This window comes from Leguminivora glycinivorella, chromosome 17 (assembly GCF_023078275.1).
Source record: "Leguminivora glycinivorella isolate SPB_JAAS2020 chromosome 17, LegGlyc_1.1, whole genome shotgun sequence".
Classification (NCBI taxonomy): domain Eukaryota; kingdom Metazoa; phylum Arthropoda; class Insecta; order Lepidoptera; family Tortricidae; genus Leguminivora; species Leguminivora glycinivorella.
The window spans coordinates 17,730,353-17,749,370 of record NC_062987.1 but is presented as its reverse complement, the minus strand read 5'-3'; the positions used below and the strand labels follow the sequence as shown (position 1 = coordinate 17,749,370).

The following is a 19,018-nucleotide window of genomic DNA, read 5'->3' as shown; positions in this document are numbered from 1 at the left end:
ACTCTTCCTCGCTGACACTTACTTAAAAAAAATCGATGGCCTTTCGTTAGCTACCAAGGCCAGAAAATTTGACCTTGAATTACGTCACGCCGGTCTTGCATCTCTTTCTTTAGGGTGTCCATGATTAAGCATACATTAGGGATATCCCGCGGAATTTGACGTATTACGTTTATACGACTGATTAATTTTGTAACTTATTAAATTCAAATCCGATCAATCGTTTTATCACGAAAGTGAACATCCATCCTCACAAACTCAAAAAGTAAGGTACATTAGGGCAATTCCGAAAGTCGTCTAATTAGGAAAGTCGCATAGAAATCACCATTATTTCCGTCATATCAAGATTCCCCTTTCGGAATTATCTGAACATTTCTGTCATTCGGAATTACTCTAATGCACCTTACTAATTTGTCAACCGCCAATAAGGTCCATTTCTATACCACTCTGCAGTTACTTTGCCTTACGCCACAAAATACGGTACAGTTTTTACCAGTGGTAAACTACTGGGATTTTTTTCAGAACCGTTCCAGAATAAGAGCGTGGTGAGTGTTGCAACACGAGGCTTAAAATATAACTTTTCTTTTACTGACACCTGTATTTATTAAAAAATGTTTCAGTCACTTTAAACTATCACAATAATATTTTGGTAGTAACTACTGGGAAAACTAATCCCAGTAGCTATCAACCCCCGGTGTGGTAATTAACAATGTGGGGAAAATCCCAGTAGTTAGGACAGGTAAAAACTTGGTGGTAACTAGTGGGAATAGCCACAAAAATATAAGGGAAGTATTTGTCAATGGGGAAATAATGAAATACTAGGACGTTTTAAAACAGTATCTTTATTTTTAAGCGCCGCCCCAAATCTCAAGGAAGGTGGTTCTCAATTCGTACGTATTTCAATTCTCTTCGCATGTATATATATATATATGTATCTCAATTTAATGTTTATGCCACGATATCTCCGTCGTTACTGGACCGATTTTTAAAATTTCTTTCTGTGTCATAATCTTCAGGCTTAAAGTGCAAATCTGCAAATTGTCGAACGCTCTGAAACATTTCCTTTTATCGGTACAATCGACAGCCAACGCTGCCTCCTTCCTTCATCTTTTGGAACACTGAAAAGTTTAATATTATTCATGTTAATTGTAAAGACATAAACAATAAAGTTGGTATTATTATACTGTGATATGAACTATGAACATAGAAACCGTACCAAGTTGATAGATTTAGCTCCATTCAATAAGAGTAAATACCATGCAAGAAAAAAGATTGGTCACCCTAGTCGTAAAACCACACAGCATTATTTTTCTTTAAAGGTCATATTTATCGTTCTAAACCTATTCGTGGGAATTTTGATATAATTTGAGACAATGAAAACAATATAATGATAAGAACTAACCAAGATTACAAGCAAAATAGCAGAAAATTTATTGCCAGCGAGGTTTATGAACATTTTGGTAAAATAAGTACTTACTTGTGAAATTTTACGTCGGATTTCGGTTTCCATTTACTTCCACAATGGTTCACTATGCAATACATAGCGCAGAACTTAAGTAAATCGTCGAAAAACGTTTATTTCGCAAAATAAATATCTGAATCGGTGAATGACTTTTGACAATTCTGACATATCGGGCATATTTTTTTATTATTAGTGTTCCCATAGTACGCAGGAGGTAAATACCGGAGAAATAAGGTTTTTGATTGAGTTTTTTTTCGTATAATACAAAGAAAAGTAAGTCAATTTGATTGAAGAATGTTTTATACGTTTTTTTTAGTAACTAATCTGGCAATACATCACAGTGTCGGAAAGAGATAGAACATAGGAGTAAAGGTGAATGAACCTGGCTTCAACTCATTGGTCGGCACGCAAAATCCATGGTATATAATATTCTTGTTAGCTACTAAGTGGCTACCACAAACTACTAAGAAGATGTGGCTACTAAGTGATGCACATTTCTCGCTCACACTCACATAACAAAAAAAAACAGTAACATCTACCATGTTTAGGGCTGCCATCTCGAATTTCGCCAAACCCGGACAAAGATAGAAAAAACCCGGACATTTGGCGTAAATCGCATTTTTTCCCCGGACGAGTCAGAATTTATTTTTAAAAAACATGACGTTTAATTTTCATCCGTTTATTTTTTTAATTTCACGCAATGTGTTATTTGGGCATTTTCGCGAAAAGAAACACCAAAAAAATGTTTTTAAGGTAGGTAAATTTTATGTTTTTCCTACTCAGAATAACGAGCTCTTTCGATCTAGGAAAAAAAAAACAGGAGACAAAAGGAGGTCACAAAATTTTCTATTACTTATTTTGCGTAAATACTTTCCGCTTTGTAATTGCTGTACTGTTTGAAAAATGGTAACGAAGTGGAAAAATTTAATTTGGGACGCTTTTTTTTTACCTAGTAGGATCGAAAGGGCTCGTTGATTCTGAGTAGGGAAAAAGTTAGATTTACCTATTTTACAAAAAAAAATTTTGAATTTTTTTTTGCGAAAATACCCATTTGCAATAAACAATAACAAAAACAAGAAAAAAATCTTACAAAAAAAATTAATTTGTCTTTTTTTAGGTTACTAAGTTACTAGGTCAAATTAGAAAGAGCTCCAATTGCACATCATTATCAAAACCATTTCTTATAATTTTTTTGTTGAAAAAAAAAAACAATTTTGAAGGGAAATGTTTAAAAAATACCGTTCTTCCCCCGGCCCCCTTATCTCCGAAGTTTACCAACGAAAAATTGTGAACATTTTACGAAACATTGGCTTCATGCTAAATATTACGGGAAAAATTAAATCAAGTGTGTATCTTGGAAAATGGTTTTTTAATTGACAAAAAGCTTTTCAATTTCAACTTTCAATTTTACCACCCTTGCATATACATATTATATATACATATCATATTTCAAAATTATACAAGATTTTACCTAAAACATTATCTTTCAAATAAAGTAAAAACTGTCGAAATCGGTTAACATTATAAAGAATTATCCCTGAAAAACCATCACACAATACAGGTCGCGCAAATTAGTTAGAGAATTCACCGAGAGGTGGCACTATACTATACACAATAATGCTCATTAGTACCTATACTTCTAGACTAGTCATTAGAGTTACATATAGTATGAACTGAGTTTATTTTAACCATTGAAAGTACGAATACGGAACCCTCGGTGGGCGAGTCCGAGTCGCATTTGGCCGGTTTTTTATAATGTAAACAGATATTAGTTATAATTTTAGAACAAAACGGGACTTAATCGCGTAAACACTTACATTTATATTAGGCCCGACGTTTCGAACATCACATTATGTTCGTGGTCACGGGTAGACTGGCGAGGAATTGCATCAACATCTTCTAGCCGCGCGAGTTTCTCGAACTACCCGCACTTGTTCTTGATTATTCACTTTTGCGCTAGGGTTGTCACTTTGCCTACACACAACACTCACGACATCAGCCGGTGTGTCCCTCGGTGTTTTTTCACGCTTACATTTGCTAATCACTGGATTCCACGAAGAAGAAATTCCCTGTCCCTCATTTTGGTTGAAATTTCGATGCTTCCTAATTTCAATCGCTTCACGTACTTTTCTGCTGTAGAACAGACGTTCCGTTGATAGAATTTCGGGACTATGGAGCTCGATCCAGTGGTTTGGTCCCGACTGTAGCAGATGTTCAGCTACCGCAGACTTATTAATTTGGCGGTTTTTGACAGCCGCGATATGCTCCTTGACCCTTACCGCTATTGTGCGTTTGGTTTCTCCAATATAGGAACTACCACAGCTGCAATCTATCTTGTACACACCTGGTGTCTGATACGGGATAACATCCTTTGCTGACCTAAGTTGCCCTGACACTTTGGACATCGGTAAGTACACGGTACGTATAGAATACTTCCCTAGTACCGTCCCGACCTTGTCCGTCACACCTCTGACGTAGGGCATAAAAGCTGGTCGCCTTGGAACATCTGGATGCTTCCCCTCGGCTTTCGTCTAGGCTGTCTACTGTGTAATCTGTACCCATTCTTTCTAAGAACCCCCTGAACGTGTGACAACTCACTCTCAAGAAATTCCGGGTCACACAAGTCACGCGCCCTGTTCTTTAAGGAGTTCACGACGGACAGCAGGTGACGGGGGTGGTGATGAGACAGAGCGTTAAGATATCTGTCTGTGTGTGTAGGCTTCCTGTAGACAGTGTACGCCAGAGTACCATCCATCCGACCTACCACTTTTACGTCCAGAAAAGGTAAACTGCGTTCCGATTCCAGTTCATATGTAAATTTTACCCTTGAATGAATGGAATTGAGATACTGGAGTAGTTGCTCAACTTCTTGTTTTCCACCTTTCATGATACAAAAGACATCATCGACATATCGCTTCCATAATTTCACTGCCCATGGTTGCAGGTCTATGTTAGTCTCAAAATGCTCCATCCAGATGTTCGCTAACACCGGCGCCACAGGGCTGCCCATAGCAACCCCGTCAATCTGGAGATAATGCCTATGCTGATATAAAAAGTAGCTACCTTCCAAACAGTTTCGTAGCAACACCATGAAGCCTACACACACAGACAGATATCTTAACGCTCTGTCTCATCACCACCCCCGTCACCTGCTGTCCGTCGTGAACTCCTTAAAGAACAGGGCGCGTGACTTGTGTGACCCGGAATTTCTTGAGAGTGAGTTGTCACACGTTCAGGGGGTTCTTAGAAAGAATGGGTACAGATTACACAGTAGACAGCCTAGACGAAAGCCGAGGGGGAAGCATCCAGATGTTCCAAGGCGACCAGCTTTTATGCCCTACGTCAGAGGTGTGACGGACAAGGTTGGGACGGTACTAGGGAAGTATTCTATACGTACCGTGTACTTACCGATGTCCAAAGTGTCAGGGCAACTTAGGTCAGCAAAGGATGTTATCCCGTATCAGACACCAGGTGTGTACAAGATAGATTGCAGCTGTGGTAGTTCCTATATTGGAGAAACCAAACGCACAATAGCGGTAAGGGTCAAGGAGCATATCGCGGCTGTCAAAAACCGCCAAATTAATAAGTCTGCGGTAGCTGAACATCTGCTACAGTCGGGACCAAACCACTGGATCGAGCTCCATAGTCCCGAAATTCTATCAACGGAACGTCTGTTCTACAGCAGAAAAGTACGTGAAGCGATTGAAATTAGGAAGCATCGAAATTTCAACCAAAATGAGGGACAGGGAATTCTTCTTCGTGGAATCCAGTGATTAGCAAATGTAAGCGTGAAAAAACACCGAGGGACACACCGGCTGATGTCGTGAGTGTTGTGTGTAGGCAAAGTGACAACCCTAGCGCAAAAGTGAATAATCAAGAACAAGTGCGGGTAGTTCGAGAAACTCGCGCGGCTAGAAGATGTTGATGCAATTCCTCGCCAGTCTACCCGTGACCACGAACATAATGTGATGTTCGAAACGTCGGGCCTAATATAAATGTAAGTGTTTACGCGATTAAGTCCCGTTTTGTTCTAAAATTATGAGTGCAAATCGTGTTAGTCTAAATCAATATAATAGATATTAGTTAATCATCCAACTTAATCCCCGCCCGGACGGCCCCCGGACGGCCTCCAAACTAGGACAAATCCGGGGAAACCCGGACGGATGGCAGCCCTAACCATGTTCAACAACATAAGAAATAGCAAAGTGATTTGTGAAATTTTACAGACATACTTTATCTGTATTACCAAAAGTTAAAAAATAAAAATTGCATAGACAAAATATTTTTTAAATAATGCCACTGCCACGTATGTGCAAAAAATAATTTAATTAATATTTGACAGAAGAAGATTTGCTACACGTGCAAATTAGTATTTTATCTCTAATTTAAATCAATACTTGTTGAGTGAAGTATTAGTGGAAAGATTCTGGAAATGTTACAGAGTCCTCAGTTACATTTTTGACGAAAAGGGTGCGATATCCTGGTAACATTCGAAAAACAAACTGCGATGATGGTGAACTTGTGAACCGGCGTCGTTGGCGTTTTCGTGCGGCTACTATTTTTTGTGTTCGTTCTTTGTTCATTTACCGTGTCGCAAATGAAATAATCAAGCGTCTATAGTGTGAGTTTTAATAGTATTTTGTTTTCCGTAGTGTAGTTTTTACGTATAAAGAACAATGAAAAACGAAATGAACGTCGTGAAACGTGAAGAGAATGGCGGCGGCGACGCCAATTCCAATGTGTCACCTACCAAGCTGATGGTGAATTATATCCCGGAGCTGATGACGCGCGACATGATGTACGCGCTGTTCTCGGCGATGGGCAAGATCGAGAGCTGCAAGCTCATCGCGAACCGCGGCTACGGTTTTGTGGAGTACGAAAAACACGAGGATGCCGAGAAGGCGCGAGCCGCCTTCAACGGGCTGCTCATGCAAGGCAAGACGCTCAAAGTGTCGTTCGCGCTGCTCAACCCAGAAAACAAGGCCAGCCATAAGCCAGACACGGAATCCAACTTATACATCAGTAACCTGCCGCCGGACATGACATTAGAAAGACTCAACGCACTTTTTGGACAGTTCGGAGTGATCACAAACAGCCGAGTATCGCAGGGTATCGCGTTCGTGTGCTACGAAACGCGCGCACAGGCCGAGGAAGCCATCGCTCAGCTAAATGGCAGCACACCGCTGCCGGGTGCCGGTGCCGTGGTGGTGAAGTTTGCCAACAAACCCAATGCCAACAAAAACGCGCCGCGGCCGACACCGCGCGTGGGTGTGGCGGCGCCGCTCGCCTACAACGGCTCAGCCATGTTCAACGGCGCCGCGCCCGCCGCCTTCAACGGAACCAACCTCAGCGCCGCGTTCGGCGCGCGGCCCGCCGCCTTCGCCCCCGGCTTCCCGCAGGCCTCGCCGCCGCCGCTGCTGCCGTCGCCCGGCAAAGCCCTGCCCTTCATCAACAAAGGCCAGCAGCGCTTCAACCCCATGGCGGCGGCCAACCACTCTCCACTCCCACTCTTAGGCGCGCCCGCGAGCCCTGTCCCGCTGCTGGGGGCGCCACCTGCTCCTCATCAAACCACAGTGTATGTATACAACATCGGGGAAGACACCGAGGAGCTAGCGCTCTGGCAGCTCTTTGGTCCCTATGGAGCGATTGACTCGATAAAGGTGATCAAGGACCCTGAGACTAAGAAAAACAAAGGGTTTGCGTTTGTAAACATGCGCGAGTATGATGAGGCTGCGATGGCCATTCAGGCGCTCAATGGCTACACGCTCAATGGACAGGTTCTATCCGTTAGCTTTAAGACGCAGAAGAGAAGCAATTAGAATGTGAACGGACGTTATAAACGCCGTCTCGTGATCGTTCCGAGGCCGAAAGCTTAAAGAAAGATTCATTCCAATCTCAAAATATTTTTGTAGTCGAGACGCGAGATCCTCTATGTGCATTTCAGATTAGTCGCATAAGTATTTTTGTAAGATTTAACATAGTTTTATATTCGCGAGAGCGCGACATGACTATCTGTGAGTTGGTTTAGTTGGCTTGACAGTATCATATATGTGTACTTGTATTGTATGGTATTATATTATGACTATGTATGGGCCTGTCGCACGTCCCGGGGCCGGGCGCGGACCCCGCCTGAGCCCGCGCTCGGCCCGCCTTTACCCTCCAGGTATTTTATTTTGTGTAAAACAAACCATTGTATGTTTTTTACTCTTTAATAAATTTCATGTTTAAATAGAGTTTATTGTATATTTCTCTATTTTTTTCTATATACGATTTTATCCTTTCCCCGTCGTGTCCTTATTTACTTACATTATTATACAATATAATATTTGTGGCAGTAGTGTTTGTACCTAAATGTAGTATATCTTGTGTGTATTGTCACTTGTCGCGGCAGGTCACAGTAAATGCTTCAATATTGCATGCGTGTAGCAACAGAAATAAGTTTTATTTGTTTATGTTATGGCGGGTTATGACTGTCGTTATTGTTTGTCCGTCATTATTATCTTAATCTATATTATTTTTGGCGCAACGTTTCTGAAATGTTACGACAGGCTATAAATCAAGTTATTTTGCTTGCCGCCGTGAGAAATGTTGAGTTAATGATCTATATTCATATTTTTGTACGTGTATTACTATCGTAGCATATTGTTGAGCCTTCGGTCATAGGTAGGCGAAGCGCACAGCGCCAAGCCTGAGGACAGCGGTTATCTGCCGCGGGGCACTAGATAAGATTAAAACATTGCTGTCCATTTTCAAAGCCAAATTAACAATGTAAGGAATAAATAGACTGCCACAACCTAGTGTTAGGTGCCTTGCCTATCCCGGGTCTGCCTCGATACTTCTCTTTGCAATTCCTAACGCAATTGTGCTAAAATAGCCGTTTCCATGCACGGCCGTCGCAGACGTGCCGTGCCGTATGTCTCAATCAACATACAGTCTACTTGGAATTTGCAGTTGGGTCCTTGCATAACGAAATTAAATTTCAAAAGTTATTTGATTGTCTATATATGCTTGGCGAAAGACAATAGAATGTCGCGGCAGATCCATCCTCCCATATCAATTACTTGGGACAATTAGTTATAATCATACCAAGAGTTAGGAGTGAAAGTAGAAAGTAAGTATATCGTCATCAACGGTGAGTTTATATTTCCGAAATATAAATGTCAGACTTTCAGATATTCTAGTCCACATAGGTACTTAAAGATCTTTTAAATTTTTGGAAACGTTTTTTATCATATAGGTAGGTTATGTTAGTTGTAGTTTTTGATGAAATTAACCTTCATAAAGGTGTAAGATAGCTTTAGAGATAGGAGCGGTCCGCAGAGGCACTGCAAAGCTCAATATTTGTAGTGGATAGCGTAGGCTGCGGAGATATGGCCGGGGTTGTCCTTCTCAAGGACGTCTCGCGCCGGAGCCGATTCATCGACCCCCGACCTCGCTCCTGCTAGGGTTACCATATACTTAAAGAAAAAATACTCTCATCGCAGTGTGTTTAGGTACCTAAAGTACTGAAGTCGAGCTGACATTGACTACTACAGTTTCCTTTATTTGAAACATATAAAACGCGGACCACTGATCTACCATACCCAAAAACAAAGTCATTTAAAATGCAAAGGGTATACAATTCGGAATTCCAGTGAAAATAAATACGACTATAATATATACGTATGTGGTAACCCTAGCTCGACAGTTTTTGATTTATTAACTGCCGAGGGCTTGGAAAATACGCTGCCAGACTGAATAAATCCTGATTCATTGAACTTTCTCCATAAATTGGTTCCCATTAGATGGAATCGATGGATTTGGCGTCGAATTTCCTAGCTAGTTAGTATTATTAGGTGCGTAGAGACGGGAATATGTATAACTTTGATGACACATCAGAAGTTTTCTGACAGGGTAAAACGTCGGTAATGGACAAGGTAGATGCTTAATTAGGGTACGGTTGCCAATAACAATACTTTATGATGAGATCGAATTTATAAATAACTAGCTTTTTCCCGCGGCTTCACCCGCGTACTAAAAGTAATCTTATTAAAACGTAGAACTTTGGAACCCCATTAGGATGTGAATTTTGAAAAACCCTTTCTTAGTGCTCCTCTACACCTTATAAGGAACCTACGTGCCAAATTTGGAGTCTCTAGGACCAGAGGTTACGGCTGTGCGTTGATATGTCAGTCAGTCAGTTTCTCCTTATACATTTAGACTGAAAGATTGTCACCATAGGTTTATCTTTAGGAAACAGCGGCTAAGCTCGCCTAAATAAAAATCTGAACATGACTCAGAACATTGATAGCCGTCAGAATCAGATCTATAAGGCATTGTTATATTAAAGTGAATCATTCTCTTTTAAACATTTACGAAACTTTCGCGGCCGTTAAAATTGTTCTTTGTATTCTGATTATGTTTTTCAATGCTATAATAATACAATAAATCATTGTTCTATCTACAAAACCACAGTCACATCTATACGTGTATGTAGTAATGATTTTCCTGTTACATGATTATCAAAGCACCCACTATTTTATCGCTCTAAATGTCACATAAACTCGATGAGCATGTTTTTACAGCATAAAAAGCGGCAAGCGCTTCCATGTAGACAGAAATTCTATGGAACCGGTTTATATTGAAAAGATATGCTTAATGGCTAGTAACCCCCAGATAAAGGGTGGTTGACCTCGCTAATTAGAGGCTGGATCGATTGACGCAGGCTATGTTTACTGTAGGTATTGTGTCGACGCCGTATTTTTTGCCACAAGGCTTTCAGATGTCGCTTTCCATGTTGACGCCTCTCGACAATGTTGAGGGCGTAAACTTTGTCATTAGCAAATGAAATACAATACATCATCCTTTACTTCCACGAGTTTAGGTTAAATTCTTGTTGAAAACAAGACAGGATATTAAATACAATGTTTGAGATTTTAAAAAGAGTGTGCTCCAATGTCTTTGACTTTTAAAGAATCGATTCGCACTTGCAGTGTGCCTTTGAACGATTGATGATGTGACACAGCTCAAGGTCTCGACATTTTAGCGCGCTCAATGAATGAACAGTCGCACTAGCGTTATCGCTACAGAATGCGTAATGGCAATGGCCAAATCTGCTCGTCCATAGTTCGGCCGTCCGTTATCTGTTAGGTACAATTATGTACAACGGTACAACAACGGCCTACGCATCCTATTGAGATTCGCAGTTTTAAATACCTACTCTACCTGCTGGTTTTTATGGAAATTAATTCACGCATACGACTCCCGATTTCTTGGCAGCATACGTTCTCATTCGTTTTATTACCTATTCGACGCGTGTAGAGCAATTATTTGCTATCATGTTGCCTGCGTATAGAATAAGACATAAACTTTCGTTATCTAAGCTGCTTAAAGACTACCTGGTTTGCCGGTAAATATCTGTACCCTGAGCGAGTAGATAATTAATTTTAAAACTCATTCAAAATTTCCGTTGGCAGTAGGTACCATTATAACCGTACGGTGCTTTTTGACAGTTAGTATAAAAATACCTAGTTGAATAAGGTGCGCCTAAAAATTGCAAATGTTCCCTCGGTTTCTCCAGGATCCTGGCTGTAGATTCTAATCTATTGACAATAGAGCCCGGCTGTAAAGCCCCTTTATAAATAGTTTGCCAAATCAATTGAGCCGTCTTCGAAGTTTCGAGAAACATGCACCAAAAAAAAACAAAGATCCCCGAAGCACTCGCTGTAGTCTCTTCCTTCGAGATTTTGAAGTCGCCAGTCGGTTTCAAAACATGTGAAGCGACAGCGACGCCGGTTTTATAATGGCAATACGCGAGACGAATGCCACTACAGATAGGTGCGTTCACCGCTTTTATCACGTTTTATGGTCCCCGGCGGTATTATAATTACCTACCTGTCGGAACCAGGCTTCGGGACTGGTTGTTTTTTTTTTCTCTGCGTCCGACGCTTGTTAATGACGAATTTTTACCGAATTTTTGCAATCCTCGAGCCGAATTGGCAATTAATTTGACGAGACTGTCTTGGAGGAAAATTATAAAAATGTGGCATAATGGCCCTCGCTTCATATCAGCTGCCTCTTTTTTATAAATTGATCATGAAAGTTTTAAATCTCGCCAGTAGGTATTGACTAATGGAAACAGGCTAGTTATGAACCATCAATGGCTACCTATGGCATAATAACTATAATAAGGATTAAGGAGTATAAAGTCCCACTTTGCTGTTTTAATATTCCCTTATTGTTAAATCGATTCACATAATCACGATTCATGAATTTTGTCGTTTAATGCTGTACAACATTTTTCTAGAAACTCTTGACGTCATTCAATACGGCTTCGTCTGGCTTACAATGCCCAACAAACAACTAAGTTACCGCAAAAACAATGCCGCTTCCGTTGAAACGAGGGGGTTGACCAAGGGGAGCATTAACTCGTTTTCCAAGTTCTAGAAATGCTTAAGTAGTTATTTTAAGCTAAGGTCACAGATTAATTCGATTGCGATAACTGTAGTAAAACGTTTATGAAAAGTTAATGAAAAATCGTGGAGGTTGATTAATTGTAAGTAGAGGCTGACACTTGAATAGAATCGATTAACTTCAGAGTGACTACATGGTAGCCTTATTAAAACTCGAGGAAAGATTGGCAGAAAACGTTGGGTGTGTTGGGTGGCAGAAAACGTTGGATATAGTAGAAGTAGGACAATAATTTTGAGTCTTTTTTTCATACTCGTTTTTTAAATGTAAATGTAAACTTTGCTCGAACACGACTGAATGGAATGGACGTTCATTATATTAAACGTCGTAAATTCGGTAACCAAAAAGGTCACGGTGAGAAATCTGCAATAAAAACGACTTCGCATCAAACCAAGAAACATCTCACGTTCATGGTCAAGTAGTCGTGCAAATCTAAAACTGTAACGGAATGAAATAATTAGCAATTTTGGTCATTTTTCGTTGTTAAATTAAAAGACAAAAGACGTCTGTAACATTGAAAACAACGAATTGTCCGAGAATAGAGAATTATAAACACGTTACGTAAGCCCTGTTGCGTACTGTACGGCTACACACACTGAATTTGTAATAAATGTATGTTTAGCTGTTTCTGAAGAGCATTGTGAAAATAGACGAAAACGCCTAACTTGGGTACATGAATTTAGTAGACATAAGTGAATTTAAATGAAAACTTTACGTGCAGAAGGAACGTTCACATTTCATAAAATATAATGCTGAAACTTGTTTTGGACACGCTTCAATTAGGGTTCCCTAAGCCGATCATGCGCTTCTGTAAAATGTTATTCTGACTGCATATTCAAGGATAATTTAATCCACGTAGTTGGGCTTAGGCAATACTTCCTAACCCAATTCACCTTCCTTATTTTTTCATTGATAACAAAAGATCTGCACCGAAAACAAATTATTTTGAAGGTGTGTGTGTGGATTGAGTGAGCACCTTCCGAAAATAAAAAAAAATATGCTGATCATTTAGTAAAAGTTCTAAAACAATTGTAAAACGAATCTCTGAATTTGTAAAAAGATAAATCAAAAGATACAGCCATTAACATGTGCTCACTCAGTTCTCACAAACTACCAACGAAAACAGTGAATATATTCATTTAACATATAATATTTATATACTAACATTTAGTAAAAAATAGGCCAACCTACCTCTATAAATATTAGATCACCTAGTGACGTATTAATTTTTTTACAAATAGTTTCTTATGCTCACTCAATCCACACACTTTTGAAAAGCCGAATTTTGATGAAAAACATAAGATTTAGACCGCTATTATATGTGTATAGTTTAGTAAAAGTGAAATGGGAATTTGTAAAATACAAAACGAACCACTAATGTGTCAGGTTTTTTTATAATAAATTTTTGTAAGTGCTCACTCAGTCCACACGTTTTGAGAAAGTTAAAAATGTAAATATCTTACGATTTGTAGCACCTAAGACACTCGAAAGTACTTCAACATTTAGTAAAAATTTTTACTAAATATCCACCATCTAATATTTTATATTCGTTGTCTGGTTTTAAAGATATTCATACATAACTTTTCTCATACAAATGTATCAAGTAGGGTGACCACACTATGTCGGCTCCTGATTTTCCCCACCTTCCCATTGTCATATTGAGATTGGGGAGTTTCGTTCAATTTTGATAATAGTTTACCGGATTTGTAAGTGGGAGCGAGAAAAGAATAACTATTTCTCGCTCCCACTTACAAATCCGGTACGCTCATCTGTTAGCGCGATTAGATTACCAGGTTCTGGTTTCTTACTAGTGAAGTATTATATTCTTTGTTTCTTACCAATTATCATTCATGTCCTTTTTAATGCATGCATGTCGATATGGTTATTATCCTGACGTCGATAAAAATTACACAATACACATCATCACTAGGCCAAGAACATAACCTAAAAACAGTTTGCAGATGGAGAATTAATATGGTATTAGTTTAATATTATCAAAATTGAACGAACGGAACTCCCCAATCTCAATATGACAATGGGAAGGTGGGGAAAATCAGGAGCCGACATAGTGTGGTCACCCTACTTGATACATTTGTATGAGAAAAGTTATGTCTGAATATCTTTAAAACCAGACAACGAATATAAAATATTAGATGGTGGATATTTAGTAAAAATTTTTACTAAATGTTGAAGTACTTTCGAGTGTCTTAGGTGCTACAAATCGTAAGATATTTACATTTTTAACTTTCTCAAAACGTGTGGACTGAGTGAGCACTTACAAAAATTTATTATAAAAAAACCTGACACATTAGTGGTTCGTTTTGTATTTTACAAATTCCCATTTCACTTTTACTAAACTATACACATATAATAGCGGTCTAAATCTTATGTTTTTCATCAAAATTCGGCTTTTCAAAAGTGTGTGGTTTGAGTGAGCATAAGAAACTATTTGTAAAAAAATTAATACGTCACTAGGTGATCTAATATTTATAGAGGTAGGTTGGCCTATTTTTTACTAAATGTTAGTATATAAATATTATATGTTAAATGAATATATTCACTGTTTTCGTTGGTAGTTTGTGAGAACTGAGTGAGCACATGTTAATGGCTGTATCTTTTGATTTATCTTTTTACAAATTCAGAGATTCGTTTTACAATTGTTTTAGAACTTTTACTAAATGATCAGCATATTTTTTTTTATTTTCGGAAGGTGCTCACTCAATCCACACACACACTTTTGAAGTACATAAGTATATTTCTAGTTTTGACACTCATGATAAAGGTAAAATAAATTTTCCGTTAACAAAAGATACTGAACCCAAAAACAGGACTTCGTGAAAATAATCGAGTGACTGAACAAGATAACGCAAAGCGATATGGTTCATGTGGGTGAATTTATAATGATAGCCGCGAAGGTTGTGCCAAGCCATTATTCGGGACTTCGGGGACTGTTTGTTGTAAACAACCGTTTCAGCTCTTCGTAACGTTTGAGTAACTTTGTCCATGTCCCGTGTCCCTTGTTGCAAATATAAGAATAGGGGTTCTCATGCTATCGAGGAGTACCTAATAAAAGTTAGGATTAAACATTACGAATGTTCTCGCTATTTTCCTTCTGGATTAAACCCTAGATGTTTTTTACACAAGTTCAGTACTTGTGTGTTGTTTAATTTTTTTTATAAGCTTTACTTCAAAAAAGTTTAAAAAGGGCCCAAAACGTGCCGTAAACAAACTAGCCCAGCATACACAATCGAAAAAATAACAAAAATCGGACACACAGATAACCACCAGCTGTATGATGATGTCTGAAAATCTCCAAATTTAAATAAGTCAAGATTTAACATATACTCTAGTATGCACCATAAAATTATATGATATATGGTAACGTAGGTACTCGCAAAAAATATTGTTACCGTAAAAGACCGGTATTTTTTGTTATAAGTAGAGGTACTTCCCCTATCGACTAAAGGTGTTCCACCGATAGTGTCATTTCCAATAAGTATAGTAATAACAGCCCCCTCCAAAATAATGTTTATTATCAGGGGCTCGCTAGCCACCTGCTTGTGATCGGAACGATAACGGTTTACGCACCTGACAGAAGTAACCTTCGCTTTGAATCTTCTTTAACTGACTTCCAACGTAAACTCTTCCGTCAATATTCTAATAATCGTCCTAAAAATGGGCTGTTCAAGATAGATAGTTCATTAAACTTAAGTACCTAAATACATTTTCGTAAAGACCGGTCTAATCACAATAAGACCTAGTTACCCTTCGGGTATAAAGGTCAAAATCACGACAATTCTTCCTCTGTTTTGCCGTGAAAGACGGACAAACAAACAAACACACACTTTCCCATTTATAATATTAGTAAGTATAGATTGTAAGTTATTACTCAAACCTTAAAGCATCTTACGGTGATAAAATCAAAAGATCTAAATTCTTGAAAGGAATCAATTTGGTTTCGCATAACATGTTGACCAGGGAATTTTGCTGGAATTCGCGAAATAACCCGAGCTTTTTGACACCAGTTTATTTGACCTCGGATTACGTACAGTTATTAAGAATGTCGGAGTCCTATTATATAAGTCAAGATAAAAGCAAATGATTGCAAAACTTTCCAAACAGACGTGTAGACTGCGTACTGCGTAGCACCTATCAGCCCCGACCCAATCTCATTTAACGAGTTCACATAAGAGAAGTACATAAAAAGGATATTACTGAGGAAATATTTGACTTCATATGTGAAGGACTAAAGACGGTGAAAGAGGCAATAAAATTGTACGTGTCGTCCAAGTGTTACCAAAATTGCGTGACTACGGTATATAAATACCTCCTATACTCCTACTGTTTGACGTCAATTAACTTGGAAGATTATTATCTTTGAACCTTGAGACCTTGACCATGGTAAAAGTTTTTCAGTACCATCATACATAATTAAAAAAAAAATAACCTACAAAATTAAAATTTTGAAAAGATTTTGATTTTGTGGACCGATTTTCATGAAACATGGCTAAGAACACTCCCAACTAATTCAGCTTTCCAACAAAATAAACTAAATCTAAATCGGTTCATCCATTCGGGATCTACGATGCTACAGACACCCAGACTCACATAACATACACAAACAGATAGACAGACACGTCAAACTTATAACATCCCGGCGTTTTTGCGTCCGGGTATACATACAAGTTATTTTGCTGTCTTCGGAACAAAAGTCGTTAAAATTAAACAAATGTAGGGAGCTTAAAGCTCAGAAAACTATTGCTTACTCTAAGGGACCATCTCCACTCAGGCGACGCAAGACGTCTCTTGGCGCGCTCCAGGCGGCGCGGCGCGCGCCAAGCGACGCGTCGCCTGGGGGCGCGTCTTACGTCCTTCCTATACAAAATGTACTGAGGAGACGTTTTTTAAATTACATTGGGGCGGCGTGGCGCTGACGTCCGTTCCGCGTCTCAGGACATGCGTCGCCTGAATGGGGATGGTCCCTTAGACATGAGAATAGAATTTCATATCGCCATATTTAATGGACCATAAATGATTATGCTTGACGTATTTGGACCAAAAAAAGTTTCACCGACATAGCTAGGCTATCGGGTTTCCTCTATGTTTAACGTGATGTAGCTTGGCAAACAGATTATATTTTTTTACGTCCGTCATATTTAAACATGATACCTACCTATAGGCACTTTTAGAAGATAGAAATTCACGCTCAAATTGTTATAGTTTAAAATATAATCATGTAATGTACAGAACATAATCATAATATATTATATCTAATATACCGTTTCGGAAGAGAGCAGAGTGCCAATATGGTAATATCTAAATCTAAAACATTTTTAAGCGTGAGGTGAAACAATTTGATGAGATGATGATGGTTTGATCAACCAACTGGTTAGTAGTTGAACAGTACTTACCTCGTCAACTCGTAAATTGGGTGTATCTATGCCTAGTAGGTACGTAAATATCCGTTATTTCCATTTCAAATCGGCTCGCAGATAGACCAAATACTTGAAGTTCCCAAAGTAATATGTACCATTATACCTACAGATAATCTTTGTAATTGATCGACCAGCACGGGAAGCATGGTCGCGCGATAGACGATAAAAAAGCAGGCCGTCCCTATCGCACTTACAAATAGTGCGATAGGGACGGCCTGCTTTTTTATCGTCTATCGCGCGACCATGCTTCCCGTGCAGGAAACTGTAGTCTTTTTCTATAGATACTTTCCTTCTCTTTCTACATAAATGGGACAATAGGCTCTTAGGCGCCGAGCGACACGTACCTACCTACACGTTGAATCACAACACATGATATGGCGTTCCTACATGTCGATAGAACTGCCAGTATTCATCATCAAATTGTATTTTAAAAACGGCACATTTTAATGTCCCCAGCATATAGGGCCCCTGAAGTTTTTTGGTCACTCCATCTGTGAGAATCGATTATACGGGATGAAACTCTGTCTCAAAAATAACCGGTTTAATAAAACCGTCTAGCGGAAATACCAACTCTTTTGGACGAACAAGATCTGCTAGATTGTTAAACTTGTCAGGATCTCACATTGCACAGTCATTGACATAATATGCGGGGTGTCGACATACGTTAGAAACTAGCTTATGGCCAAGATAACTGTTTACTGTAGAATTGGCCCTAGGACCGCTAGTCAGGCCCTATTTCCTTAGCAAGTAAGTCGATTCATAGAATTAGTCCTAACATGTACATTTGATCATTGTGATAAGCCCGACCTTCCCGGGCGTAGTTAAGAATTTGGTTAAAAACCTAAATTATTATGGTCTTAGGCAGCGTTCCCACTTATGCGTCGCGTGTCTCGGGGCGCGCAAGGGGCGTCCGCGCCACGCCGCTTAAGTGTAATTCAAAAAAAACCGGCCAAGTGCGAGTCGGGCTCGCGCACAAAGGGTTCCGTAGCAGCAAATATAATAAACTTATTATGTCAATTTATACACCTGCCAAAATTACAGTTAAATCAACCTATCTCAAAAACTATAAGAGATACTTTGATCAAACCAAAAATCGTTGAAAGAGTTAATTAGCATGCATCACCTCTATTTTTTTTAGAATTTTATACCCCGTAGTTATAAAAATAGAGGGGGGGGGGGGACATACTTTTTACGACTTTGAGAGCTGATATCTCAAAAACCGTTCACTTTAAGAAAAATGTTTTTTAGAAAACTTTATATCATTTTAAAAGACCTTTCCATTGATACCCCACACGGGTATGTACATCGAAAAAAAAATTTTCATCCCTCAGTTACATGTATGGGGGGCCCCACCCCCAATTCTTTTTTTTACTATTTAGTGTCATAATTTTGTAGCGGTTCATACAACACATATTCCCATCAAATTTCATCACTGTAGTACTTATAGTTTCCGAGTAAATCGGCTGTGACAGACGGACAGACGGACAGACGGACAGACGGACAGACGGACATGACGAAACTATAAGGGTTCCGTTTTTGCCATTTTGGCTACGGAACCCTAAAAACGTCTCCTCAGTACATTTTGTATAGGAAAGACGTAAGACGCGCCCCAGGTGGCGTGGCGGCGGCGGGGCGCGCGCCGCGCCGCTTGGCGGCGCGCCTTACGTCCTTCCTA

At 39.3% G+C, this 19,018-nt stretch overlaps 1 protein-coding gene across 1 annotated transcript; it reads left to right on the top strand.

Annotated features, from left to right (window-relative positions):
• The first annotated feature begins 5,773 nt into the window (after window positions 1–5,773).
• LOC125235240 (ELAV-like protein 1) lies at window positions 5,774–7,692 on the top strand. The gene has a single exon (XM_048141731.1). It carries the CDS (start codon window positions 6,136–6,138, stop codon window positions 7,276–7,278), a length of 1,143 nt encoding a protein of 380 aa, XP_047997688.1. The 5' UTR covers window positions 5,774–6,135; the 3' UTR covers window positions 7,279–7,692.
• The last annotated feature ends 11,326 nt before the right edge of the window (window positions 7,693–19,018 follow it).